Source organism: Amblyomma mixtum, chromosome 1, assembly GCF_055824585.1.
Source record: "Amblyomma mixtum isolate Tamu chromosome 1, ASM5582458v1, whole genome shotgun sequence".
NCBI classification, from domain to species: domain Eukaryota; kingdom Metazoa; phylum Arthropoda; class Arachnida; order Ixodida; family Ixodidae; genus Amblyomma; species Amblyomma mixtum.
Genome location: NC_143012.1, coordinates 60,075,781 through 60,088,702, shown reverse-complemented (window position 1 = coordinate 60,088,702; position 12,922 = coordinate 60,075,781). Strand labels below are relative to the sequence as shown.

Below are 12,922 nucleotides of genomic sequence, written 5' to 3'. Positions count from 1 at the left end.
TGCGCAAGACAGCAGAATACATCTTTCACTACATGGAATTCACCAATGCCAGCTGAATAGATAGTAAATAAACTTTTCTCGTATTTCAGTTGTAACAGTTGAACGATGGCTGTGTCATAAAAGATCAATTGAACTCGCATGAGGCAGGCAGGAGAACACGAGCTCAAGTGACGTTCTTTTAAGTCGTCTGGTTGGCGTCAGTTTGTGGTTGGCCGTTGCCAATCATTCGGAGTAGAGGCATCTGAATCTTGCCATCAGTCAAGAGACAGTTCGTCAAGCACTCAGTGGCTTTCCATGCAGTTCGGTGCATTCTACAACTCTGAGCTTGACAGCTACATCATGCACTGTCTAGCATCTATTTTGCACTGGAAACCGGCACTTGTGGCAGATTATCAAAACGGAGGGCTTAAGATGAAGCGCAAATAAATAAATCAATGAATGAATATTATTATGAATATTATAAATAAATAGATGAAAATCATAGCACTCACCTCCACAGCCATGCATTCTGAAAAATTGCTATGATGATAGAAACACGCAACTGTCGTCATCTGACAGCACCTCGGCAAATGCATGCACACGTGTAGAACAGTTGATTTCAGCTGTTTTATTATTGTTGGCTCCCAAGTTCATGGAAGTGGCCCAATCATGGGTGCTGCCCTTGAACACATATAGGTGATATATTTTTTCTGGAAAAACTTCAGAAAGGGTAATTTTTTCCTCTTGCAACTTGTTACCATTTCCAGGATGGTTTAATTATGCACGATTATTCTTTCTTTCTATGCTTTCTCATCATCTCTTGTAACATATTTAGAAATGATGACTGCTACAATGCTGCCACTGGCTCTGTTCTCCTGCTGGCAAAAGTGCTTTCCGGTGTCTGTGATGGTATCAGGTGTACTGGTTTATCGATATTAATTTCAAAACCACCGCACCTGTCATTGCCACTGCACGGCCTCTAAGCGGTGGTGCAGTCATGTCCACAAAGTTGCATATAGTTACTGTATCAACTACATATTGCGTGCCCAATGTCAAGGTTTACCATCTACCATGAGATAGACTACCGTATGAAAAAATTAGGTTTTAAATTAATCTGCTGTGTTTCTCAGTGCCACAGCCTCGTATTTGCTCATACAACAAAGAGCTTGCTCTTTCATAAAAAAAAAATTAATAAAAGCGAGCAGACTGTCCCTTTAACGAAGTGCTGCAGCTTGTGACCGACTGTTGGTTTTTATTATAATCAAGTTGTATGCTCTCCTTCATTTTGCAGGCATTGAAACCAATATTGGCTAGCAAAATACACACGCTACCTGAAGGCGAATCTTCGAAAACCTCTGTAACCAGAATTTGCCGGCGGAACGGCTTGATGTTTATGAAATGGCGTATCCAGTGATCTTGGACTGTGGTGGCAGTGCACTAATTTGGGCGTAGCATACCCTACCTAGTTATCGCAAAGAGCACAGAATTGCAACATGAACAGTGTATATCGTGAACATTCTACGTATGATATTGTACATGAGTGAAGCACAAGTCGTAGGAAACCTTGAGATTCAGCACACTGCAATGCAAGTTGCACTTTTTTCTCTAAATTCCTCTGTAATTAACAGTAACAAAAAAACATGTAGAGGAATAAAAAAATTGCCTGTTATGTGCCTGTTTTTTTGTTGATCACACTTTATCTCGCTTTCTGTGCTGTTGTCTCTCCAGTTTGAGTCTTGGCTTTTCACTATGGTTCTGCCATCTTACAATTTATTTCTTTTGTCTCATTATTTTGCTGCTTATTGTTTTATTTGTGCTACTATGTGCTATCTTTTTGCAAAATGAGCCCTGAAATTCTGTTACATTTTATTGTTATGCTGTTGTGTATTCTGGGATGAATCTTGAAGGGACGTTTTATCAAAACTGAGCGTAAAAGTATCGGTGTGGTAGATTTTGCCCTTTGGTGGCAATAACATCGACAGATCTTGTGATTTATGCACAACATTATGTATCTTAAATTGGAAAAGAAATTTGGGTCCGATCGGATGGTAGCACCAAGCTGCGTTCTCTCGTTACGGCTAGCGTGGTGTGCGCCTGTAGTAAATGTACAGCATTTCCTGATTATGCCCTAGCTTCCTACAGACACAGGTATTTTAGTTTATATAAAATTAATGCAGCGTGGTTATTTGCTCTTTCAGTAAACTGCAGCGACTTTTATTCTTTAAGCTTGATTGCTCATCTTTTAAAATGTTTTTGAAAAAAAGAACAAATCACACAGCCGACCATGCTGCTATGCTTGCAGTGGTGCTGCCATCAGTGGGACGGCTGACCGAAAAAGGTGATACTGGCATCTGTGATGGATGTTGCCAATGTTGTTTTATTGATAGTATATTGTTACGTGGCAATATATATATATATATAACCACCCTAGTGCTCTCAACTGTAGATTTAATACAAGTTATGCATCTCAGTTAATGAATGAATTGAACTGAATTTATTTCAAACAAGCATGCTTGCAAACATGTCAGGTGTATGGGAATAAAAGCCGCTCAAGAGTAAACTTGACAAAATGCAGATTACACTAACTAGATAACAGATGGTCACGGTGAGACAGAAAAAGCAGTCACCAGCAGTACAGTGTGGTAACAATAGTTAAAATACAATGTAACTCGTACCTATGTGACGCACAGTGCATCGTGCCTGGGAGAGACTTTTCAGAGTATCGGGCAGTGCGCATTACGTGGCCCCCATTGTAGCTGTCAGCTTTTACGCTTGTTTTAGTGCATTGACGCAAGATCTTCCATTCCGCCACTCAGCCGTTGACTGTGGTGTCCCTCTGCCCACCGGGTTGAGGGCAACCTGGCCAAGGTGGGCCACCCAGGTCATGTGACATGGTCACAACCTGACCACTGGATTGTGAGCAGACTGCACACCGTGGCGGATGGCAGTTCAGTTAATGATCGGTCGTGAGAGGTTGCTCGAGAAGAGCAAGTTGGGCCTTGGTAACCCCACCGGTGACAGCACCTGCCATCGCAAGGAAAGTGGCGCATCGCTTAGGCACTGCACCAGTAGTGGTATGAGGATTCCCAGCTATCTGTGAATGCAGAGAATGACCACTTCCGCATATATGGGCATTAGCACATCTAATTAGCGTGTCCTGACCACGCTAAGTCATCCACCATTTTTTAATTTTTATTTTTGGGTAGCCAGCACTGCCTCTAGAAAACACGAAGGAAAAAAAAACTCGGGAGGGAGCATCTGGTGACAAACTTCAAGATCAGTCATAAAAAGTGAAAAGGAGAGTGATATCTATCGCTGCTAAGCACACGCATGCACGGACCACTGTGGCAGACTAACTGTAGACCAACCTCACTGCTGTAGACGCTTGCACAATGGGCTGCGTAGATGCGTACACTAAAACCTGCCAGCACCGAAATTGGAATGAGAGCAAAACTTGGTGGAGGGAACTACTTTATAAGCGCTTGGCTTGCGAAGGCTGGCCGTGTGAGTTCTTGCTCTCTCATGAGTTGTTTTTCCTCCATTCTCGAAAATGTTTTTCGAATCGTCAGTGCGGCTGATGGATTCTATTGGGCTCAAATGCGTTGCACGTTCGCAGTAATTTCAAGATTTTGTTATTCTTTGCTTTTGCTAGTTTGTCTGCTTTCTTTCTTTTTGGTGAGGTGGTCATCATTGATGTCTTAACTTATATTGGAATTACATAGCGAGCTTGCTGCAAATCGCATCATCCTTCCAACTGTAATAGCTTTCATATCACAATCTCTGCATTGTGGTCACAACACTATGGCAAATGCTCTGCTGACAGATATGCAGCTCTCTGTGGAGGCTTCGGACACCTTTCAATTGGCTTTGCAGTGCGTTGCTGAGAACATGTGCATTCAAATTAGCATGCCATGTCACCTAGGCACACACACATTTATGAAGGGGAAACGATTCAAAAGTTGACTTCCCATTCATTTTGCACATGGGCAGCTAAAATGTATATCTTTCTAGAAGATTGCTGGCTTCTAGAGAGAATGCCTACTGTAAATGCATTCTCACAAATGAGTCATATTCTGCTATGCATTCGTCTGCGGTTTTAAATACAAGGGTGCTCCTCTGTTTTACAGGTGGCATTAGAATTGCATTAGTGAAGGCTACCACTGAGGTTGTATTACAGCTGTAGCCTCTTGAGGCACGTTTGCCCACTTCAAGGCGCTGAACGTCTCATGGGCAGAGTAAGCACCGTGGCCGTGGCCGTGGTTAGATTACGAGGTGAATATGTGGGCGGACAAAACGATACGAGCCAACACAAGAAAAGCAGGCACTGGAAAATCAAACAAATTTTAAACTTTGCATTCATTAAAAATACATAGCACATAATGGAAACCAATAGTGAAACTCAAAATATTTTATTTGCAAATGGTACAGAGTATCAGGCTCTCCTAAGAGCAATAATAAACAATTATAAGATGCACACTGGAGGACAACAGCTATATCTTGTTTTTAGGAGATACAACCTTTCCCATCCACTCCGGTCAACACCCACACGGGTCTCACACCTCTTTAGCTTTTCCACCATCCACACCTGACCGACAATTCGGAAACCTTTTCGAGATGGCGCTGGCTGCTCAAAAATAAAAGTAAAAAGAAACAAAATACCACACCTGCACGGGGGTCATGTGGTGCACAGTGCTGACCATCCAAGAAGTGTGTCCCATCGTGTCCGTAAGTTGCATAGTCACTGCACTGACTACATTGGCTACTTTCCGATATCCCTGTCCGCTCTCTGATATCAGGGTTCACAGAAGCAATCTGCCACGAGCAAGTGAGACTGCCATGTGGAACATATTAGGCTTTAAATTGTTCTGCTCTGTTCTTCAGTGCTACAGCTGGATGTTCGTTCATTTGAGAAAGAAATTTTTGATATCCACAAAAAATTTTGTTGAAAGAAGTTTGTAGACTGCCTCTTCAACCTGAATTTTTTTGACCTGATGTGTACAGGAGCTTGCAGTGCATGTATATGCTTCTGATTCTATCTGCTGTAAGAAAAAATTGTCCAGCCTGGTAGTGCTTCCCTTAATATTAATGATTCATGCTTATTTGGTTGTGTCCATGTAGTTTTTGACTGTGACCTGACTTTTGTTCCTGATTTTTTTTTTCAGAGCAGCCGGCCATATCATGCTAGATTGATTAGGAAAGCATTTATTTTGAGTTTTTTTTCTGTTAGATTCAAAACTGATGTGTATGTTTTGACTATGTATTCGTTGCATTTCGAGATGGTGCTATCAACCCCCATCAAACTTTGAGTCGGGGACTGTTGTCTTTTTGTGCGGCTGCACAAAGAAAATTGCTCCCTCCCAATTTCTGCAGAAAAGCTGTGGAGTGACTTGCTTTTTTAGTACGATAAACCATTCAACATGGTGGCTCCCAGACATGTACTCTCTCAAATGATACCCGAGATGGTGTAATGTGTAAAAGTGAATTTCTGCTAATTACTTTGATTTTGGTCTTAACAGACTATTTCGAACTCACTATTGAACACTTGGCTACATTTCTAGACAGGAAACAAGTCCTTCAGCAGTTTTTGTCCACCAGCGTGAACAAGGTTTCCGTGAAATGTGCAGGGTAATTAAGTTTAAAGCTTTAATAGACAGAGGGAATGCAGTCATTAGCAGTGTACTGTGTCATTGATCAAAGTTCTTTGACTTTCTTTTATTGATGAAATTCTCTTCAGCATGACTTGCAAGTGTCCTGCCAATGATGCGAACACTTTGCCTTACCGCTCTGGCTCTTAGGTTTGCTGCAGAGTATGCTCATTGCTCTCAGTATTCCTTCAGAAGTTAAAACATTATCCCTCCATACAAATATAGGAATAGAAAATTTTGTTCAAAAAAAAACTTTTTTTTTTCAGGGTCAACCTATTGGCTCGTACGTTGCCTTCTAGATATACAGGTGTCTGGTCACGTTACCAAATGAGCTTTGACATGTCTTGTTCAGTATTCCATTGAAAACTCCCTGTCTTTCATTGGTGCAGGCCTGGTCAAAGCTGATCCTGACCAGGGTGTGCTGCCTGGGGAAAACTTGCAGGATGACAACACCCATATGCAGCACTCTATGCCAAGTCTTTGTAACACTGTTGAAAACCACCAGGATGGACATGGGAACAAGCAGTTGTATCATTGTAGCCACTGCAGTAAGGGCTTCATGAAGAAAAGCTACTTAGAACAGCACCATCACCTCCACACCAGTGACTGTCGCTACCAGTGTGACCACTGTGGATTGAGATGTGTACAGAAGTCTCACTTGGTCAAACACATCCGTACCCACACGGGTGAGCGTCCATGCAAGTGTGATCACTGTGGGAACAGCTTTGCTAAAAGAAGCAATCTGGTGGCACACCTTCGCATCCACACGGGTGAGAATCCTTTCGAGTGCCACCTCTGCCCCATGGTCTTTAAACAGAGATCAGTCCTTGCAAGGCATGTGCGAACACATAAAAGTGAAAAACCGTATCAGTGTCAGTTCTGCATATTGGCATTCAAAGAAAAACACCATTTAAAACGCCATGAAAAAAGTCAACATGCTTCAAAAACCACAGTTCCTTAACATTTTCATGCGTTGTCCCAACTTTAGATACCGAAATAATTGCTGGCTAACCAGTCTCATATTTTAATTGGTCAGGTTGGGATAAAATATGCAAATTTCCATGATTTCAAAGTGCATCAGCATGGGGCAATTCTTTGGTTGCTTTCCCTCCTCTGTAAGAAACCTGAACTAAGCAAACTGCTGCTGTCATGAACAGGACTTAAATTGTGACATGTGCAGATGTCATCATTTTACTAGTTTCAGTGTGTTGAATGGTGTGCATGAATTCTGGTTGCAGTTCAAGAAGATGATATATTCTTGTGAGCAGGACTTCATTTAACTCTGAAAGCCAATAGGTGAATATGTTTCACAAAACCTGGATGTTTTTTCAGGTACGTCACAATAATCATTTCTCGCCCCCTTTTTATTTCTTATTTTTATGAGTGCATTCATTTTTGTGTTCCCTCATCTGTCCAACATTGCTGTTTCTTTTAGACAAATGTTTAAATAAATAAAATAAATCACTTTCTAGAATGAGGTTTTTAGCAGCAAGTCTAAAATTTGTGGATCTATATGTATTACATAATTTCTGATGCCTTAGTCCAAAAAAGGAGCTTTTGAAGAAGAAAACAATTTCTTGGTGTTGTTACAACGTGCATATGTTTTATACTAAAACGCTTGGCACTAGCTAACGAATTGACGTAATGATGTCCAAGAAGTTCTGTGCTCTTTTCTGAGTGTCATACCACCAGAGAAGCATGCTGTCTTATTGTTCTCTCCATGCTTGCATTGTGGCTCTATCATTGTGATGCAAGAGCAGGGAAGCAAAGCCCAGCCTCGTGATGATATGCTCTGCTTATTTTTAGTTTACTTGCTGCTTGAGAGTGTTTTATTAGTTTTAAATGTGTGCTGTAACAGTTTGCATGTTTTGTGACCAAATCAATCAAATTTTCTTGTCATCGATTCAAATTACAAGGATGCTTTGGGCTTATGCTTTAGGCAGCTTGACAATGCAGCTGCCTTTACACATGGTGGCAGTGAAAGCACATTGCGGACATGACACATACATGACACGGACATGCGCTGACTAACAACTGATCGCTCTATTGCATTTTTAAATTTATAGGATGAAAAGTATGGTGCTAGAATACACAGAAGTAAAAATAAATACAAATCGTGAATTAACCCATGCTTAGATGGAGTGTATACGCGGTCAACGGGTCAAAGAAATAAAACAAAACCAAGCAGTACTCCACCTTGGGGGATTCCCCTAAATATTTGACCAACCCTCCAAGAAACCTGTTTTCCTTTTTTTCTCAGTGCTATAAATGGAATGTGAGTGCAAGCATCTCCTTCTTTCTGGATCGAGAACACTTAAAATAATTTGTGTGTGCATGTCTGCACGTTTGGCGTTTTCGTCTTGGCAAAGAACGGCCTTCAGTATTTGAAAACAATAAAAGACTAAATGGCCACCTGTCGATAGTCACAAGAAACAAGTTTGCTCGCTTATCCTCGTTATGCAGAAGTGCAACATGAGAGGTTGAGACATCTTGACAGTAGTGACGACGACGCTGCTCGTAGCACAGTTGTCCTTGGGCTGGAGGGCCGGAGAACAGAGGGATTCTTGTAGAAGAAGTTTGCTGAAGAAGCAGAAATGTAGACTGGGCAAGTTCAGCATCATCATCAGCCTGACTACGCCCACTGCGGGGCAAAAGCATCGGCCACGTCTTTCCAATTAACCCTGTCCTTTGCCAGTTGCGACCACCGTATCCCCGCAAACTTCTTAATTTCATCTTCCCACCTTTCTGCCGCCCCCTGCTATGGTTGCCTTTTCTTGGAATCCACTTCGTTATGCTCAAGGACCAGCGGTCATCTTGCCTTCACATTACATGCCCTGCCCAAGCCCATTTCTTCCTCTTGATTTCGACTAGAATGTCATTAACTCGCATTTGTTTTCTCAGACAAACTGCCCACTTCCGGTCCTTTACCGTTACATCCATCATTTTTCTTTCCAAAGCTCTCTGCGTTGTCGTAGGTTGTAGCATCCGGCGTCGGTCCGCTGCTGGTCTTTGGTCCATAATCGGGAGAGTCTTCGAGCTTCTTCGGCCCATTGAAGGTAGGCGGCAACATCGAGGCTATCTTCTTCGGATATATATATATATTCAACGCTATCTTCTTCGGATAAGATAAAAATATTCTAATTCAGGATTCTTACATGAATTGGCCTCTTCTCATTTCTGTCACTCTCTGTCAGAACCCGGCCCTCTCTCCTCCCAATTAAAGTTGACCATTTTTTCAGCGTTCGCTACATTTGCCCAGTATTAATGCAATCATAATGCTTTTGTGACGTGATAAATGTATGTTAACAAGATAGAAGCAAGAATGAAGCATACGGGCTTCAATATAGAAGCAAGAACGAAGCATGAGGGCTTTTTTTCTGTATTAGCCTTGTTCTCAAAAGCTCACGCAATTTTAAAGAAAATAAGAACTTTAGAAAAGTATAGGGCAAGCACGCGCTGCAAGTTGACACATGGGTACAGGCACGCGCTTGTTGCTATCAGTACTCTAAAAACAGCATGCTAAACATACCGTCAATATGGTGACAAGTGAACGTGATGTAGGCTCGCCTCCTGTAGCTGTCGGTCCACAGATACGGCACAGAACCTCGACCCCTCAGTAACCATCTTCTTCACTTGTCCGTGCATGACACGATACGGTACACATCATCCAGGGCTGCCCTCAACAAGGTCGTTCGGTCAGGGAGCTCTTGCTCTCTGATCACTCCATATTTTATAAAGAAATCCTACAGAAGAGAAATAAACTAACTCTGTGTTCACACTTATAATATCACAAAAGAAATGCAAATGCTTAGACTGCGTTATAGTCATAACCCACCTGAAACCCCTCTTCCTTCACTATGTTAAAAGGCAGCAGGTCTCTGGCGATCAAAAGGACAGAATCTCTGGTGAGCAAGCTCTTTCTTGACAATGTACTTGTTGTCTTGCACCTGGGAACCATCTGGAAATCATCCTTAACTGTCGCGGCTGTGTTGGCTGCCCCCTTCTTGCAGTCGTCTTGTAGCTTGTGAGCGTCCATCAAGTGTCTCTGCATGTTCGACGTGCTTACTGTAATAGCGTAGCGTTTTACCTTGCAGCTGTGGAGGAAACAGGTGTATATTAAAATTCTCACAATGAAATGGCAGTACGGCCTAGTAAAGTAGTTCCATAAAGAATAAAAAGCGCTTTAAGGCTTTGAGTCGTCCTCCTCTGATGACTTAGCCAAACAGCTTTCACAGTAGGAGTCAGTTCCAGCTATCTTGTGCTTTCCCCCAGTAAGGTATGTTAAGTGCCCAAAATGTTTCCAAACAAAACTACATTTCACTTTCGAATGCAGCGGAATAATGCGAAAAACTTCCAACCAGCATCTTAAACACATCAGGGCCAGAAATTCCTACCTCGCTGCAAGATGCATCTCCAGCGCTGATGCAGTCTTCACACATATCGCCGTTTCCACCTGCAACCACACTGTCGACAGCCCTCAAGTCGTAATGGCGATTGATGGGAAGACGCGCGCAGCGTGCTCTGAACGCACCGAAGGCCGGGGCTCCTTTCAACGCGGCGCCGCACGACGCGCCCGAGCATGTTCAGTGCCACGTGGCATCGTGTGTGTGCGTGTGTTTGTGCGAAGGCTTGTCAAAGCGCGGCGCTAGATTGGGAGAGAAAGGTGCTCCCGGCTGAAGCGGGAAGGTTCCTGGCTGGTTATATTAACTCTATGGTTCCTGGGGTCAGCCCGTCTGCCGGATCACTGGAGGCTGTTAAAGGACTATAGGCACAAATTTAAGTGCATGTTTTCTGCTGTTAAATGGTGCATTAGACATTAGAGTACATGGACCACCGCGTGGCATTCGCATTGGTGCGCTAAATAATTTATAATTGAATTTCTTGTACATGCTGTTTTGGTTTCGGTTTCAATGACCAAACGATGGCTGTGAGCCGCGGTGGCACGCCGAGTCAAAACGTCGTTGGCGGCGCGCCGACGTCTCGACGCCCACCTTTACCTGAGACTTCACTACGGCGTCTTTCATAGAGTTAATATCAACGTTACTAGAACAACTCGCTAAGTCGCTTTGGGACGTTAAACACCATAAGCCAAGCCACATTGGCAAAATGCTGGCAAGGATGACGTAGAAAAGAAAGCTGCATCGCCATGAGCATCAACAATGGCAACAACCTCGAGTGCGACCAGGTGCTGTTATATGGAAAGTAAACTCGGGCGTTTGCAAATTTGTGCTGCTCAAACACGTCTTTTTTTTGTGATTATACTGCTTGTCTGGCTTCATGCGGCTCACTGCATGTCAAACCGCAGCATGTCATATAGAAATCGTGCTTTGTCTTTGCGCGTGCTTGGCGGGTTTCCGACTCGTTGGCGATTTTACCTGTCGGAGCAAAGCCAAAGCTTTGGAAATGTCTAGCCACAGCTGCAAATCATTTTGCCGCAGTAAAAGCTACTCGGGTGACCAGAGTTAAATCAGTTACCTTTGATGTAGGTTGAAGTACTTTGCCGTTCGAAGTGGATAATTCGTCGCGTGCACCCACGGGTAAGTAAACGCAACAAGTGCTAAGGTGCCGATTTGCACTGGCTAGCAGCTAAAAATTGAATGGATCTCTGTGTTCTTATGTGACAGTCTTGCTGACACAGTTGTGAGAGAGCCTTTCGTAGCTGCTTTCAGCTCTGGCGGGTGTTACTGCAGTCGATGCGTCATTTACTTCGTTCTGAGGTTTATGCGGTCCATTCTGCCTTTAATCGCTGTGTGAGTGCAATTCTCCAATTGTCGTGGTGTGTTTGCTTTCTCGAGGACTATTGTAGCCATAAAAGGTATGGTTCATATGCGCCTAGACACCCGAGAAACTGTGATACCGTGCGTGAAGCGCTGCTGTATATTCTGGGGCCCGATGTAGGTGATGTAGATGGGGGTATTTGTAGCCTACTGATCGCGCCCACTTGTTGAAAAAAAGAGCATGTCAATATTGATTTCAAAGAAACCACCGCACTCTGCTGTTATAGAATCATTCAAGCATTAACAATTAAGCGCTTTAATAGTCTGCACCCAGCTAGAACAAACTCATGCTACACTTCCATCGGATTTGGACTGCATCTCACAGGTGTTTATTCATAAAGGATGTTGAGAAGACGAGGACTGCAAAATGCCTGGAGAATCTTCCAAGGGGAACTGCTGTCAACATCAGGAGACCCATAGGTTGATGCTCGTATCCTGTTAAACCGTGTATCCTTTGATCCTAATGTGTTGACCATAGTCCAATGCATTTAGTGTGAACCCTGAAACTGGAATATATTCCAATTAGAGAGTAATTACTCATTAATATGCACCAGAATGCACCCATATGGCTGCTTAAGAAAGTTAGATTCAAGCTATTCCATTATTCTGCAAGCGTTCTGTCTTACTCGTTCGGGGTAAATGTGCCTTGCTGCGGCTTTCTTTCAGTCATTGTTGCATTCCTTGTGCATGTATTTGTTTGTGGCATCACATTGCTGCTTGCAATTTTCTGGGGAAAACGTATGTAAAGGATAAATGGGAAAAGCTGCAGTGCTCTAGGCAAGGGCGTCGACAGAAATTTTTGCAGGGGAAGGCACCCAATGGCCGGCGATGGGGAAGGCGGTAGGTTAGGACCAAAAAGGCACTATTTGTGGTCTAAACTACCCACGTGAAACAAAAATTAGAAACAGCAAATTAGTGCTAGGCTTGGAGAACACACATTGGATTTTATTAATGAATGAAGAATTAATCTTAATAAAGAAAGTGCAAAAAGTTACTATCACCTAAGTGTGCTAATCAAGCTGTGTAGTTGTTTTCTGCTAGTGTATACATAATATCCAAAATTCAGGAGGGGGCAACCCTCCCTCTAGGCGCCCATGGCTCTAGGATATTCAGTCTCCAGCACTAAATAAAGTGGTAGGGGTTTAACTTAATTAAGCTGAGTAGATGTGCAAAAACGTGTTTATGCTTCAGTTGGAGGGTGCACTTAATATGTGACAGCTTTACTGGTTTAATGTCCATATATGCAGAATCGGTCATCGTCTACTAACATTCATAAGTTGTGGGTAGTCTTGATACTAATACTAGTGCAGTGGTTAAGTGATAAGCCCCTCCACGGTAGTGACTGTGCGACCATGTTGCTCTTTCTGAGCAACCGCTTGCGACCAATAAATAATTTAACTGCCACCTGCCAGCCACAGCGGTTATCGGCCTCGGCTGCTCACCCGAAAGGCCCGGGTTCGATCCCTGCTGTGGTGGTTGAATTTTGATGGAGGCAAAATTCTAGAGGCCCGTTTGCTGTGC

General features: G+C 43.1%; 1 protein-coding gene across 1 annotated transcript; it reads right to left on the bottom strand.

Annotated features, from left to right (window-relative positions):
- Window positions 1-5,659: 5,659 nt before the first annotated feature.
- On the bottom strand, window positions 5,660-10,162 carry LOC149366400 (uncharacterized). Its single transcript, XM_089550554.1, has 4 exons — window positions 10,019-10,162; window positions 9,460-9,669; window positions 9,154-9,367; window positions 5,660-6,112 (listed from the first exon to the last, which is right to left on the bottom strand). Exons 1-3 carry the CDS (start codon window positions 10,061-10,063, stop codon window positions 9,254-9,256), a joined length of 369 nt encoding a protein of 122 aa, XP_089406680.1. The 5' UTR covers window positions 10,064-10,162; the 3' UTR covers window positions 5,660-6,112; window positions 9,154-9,253.
- Between the last annotated feature and the right edge of the window lie 2,760 nt (window positions 10,163-12,922).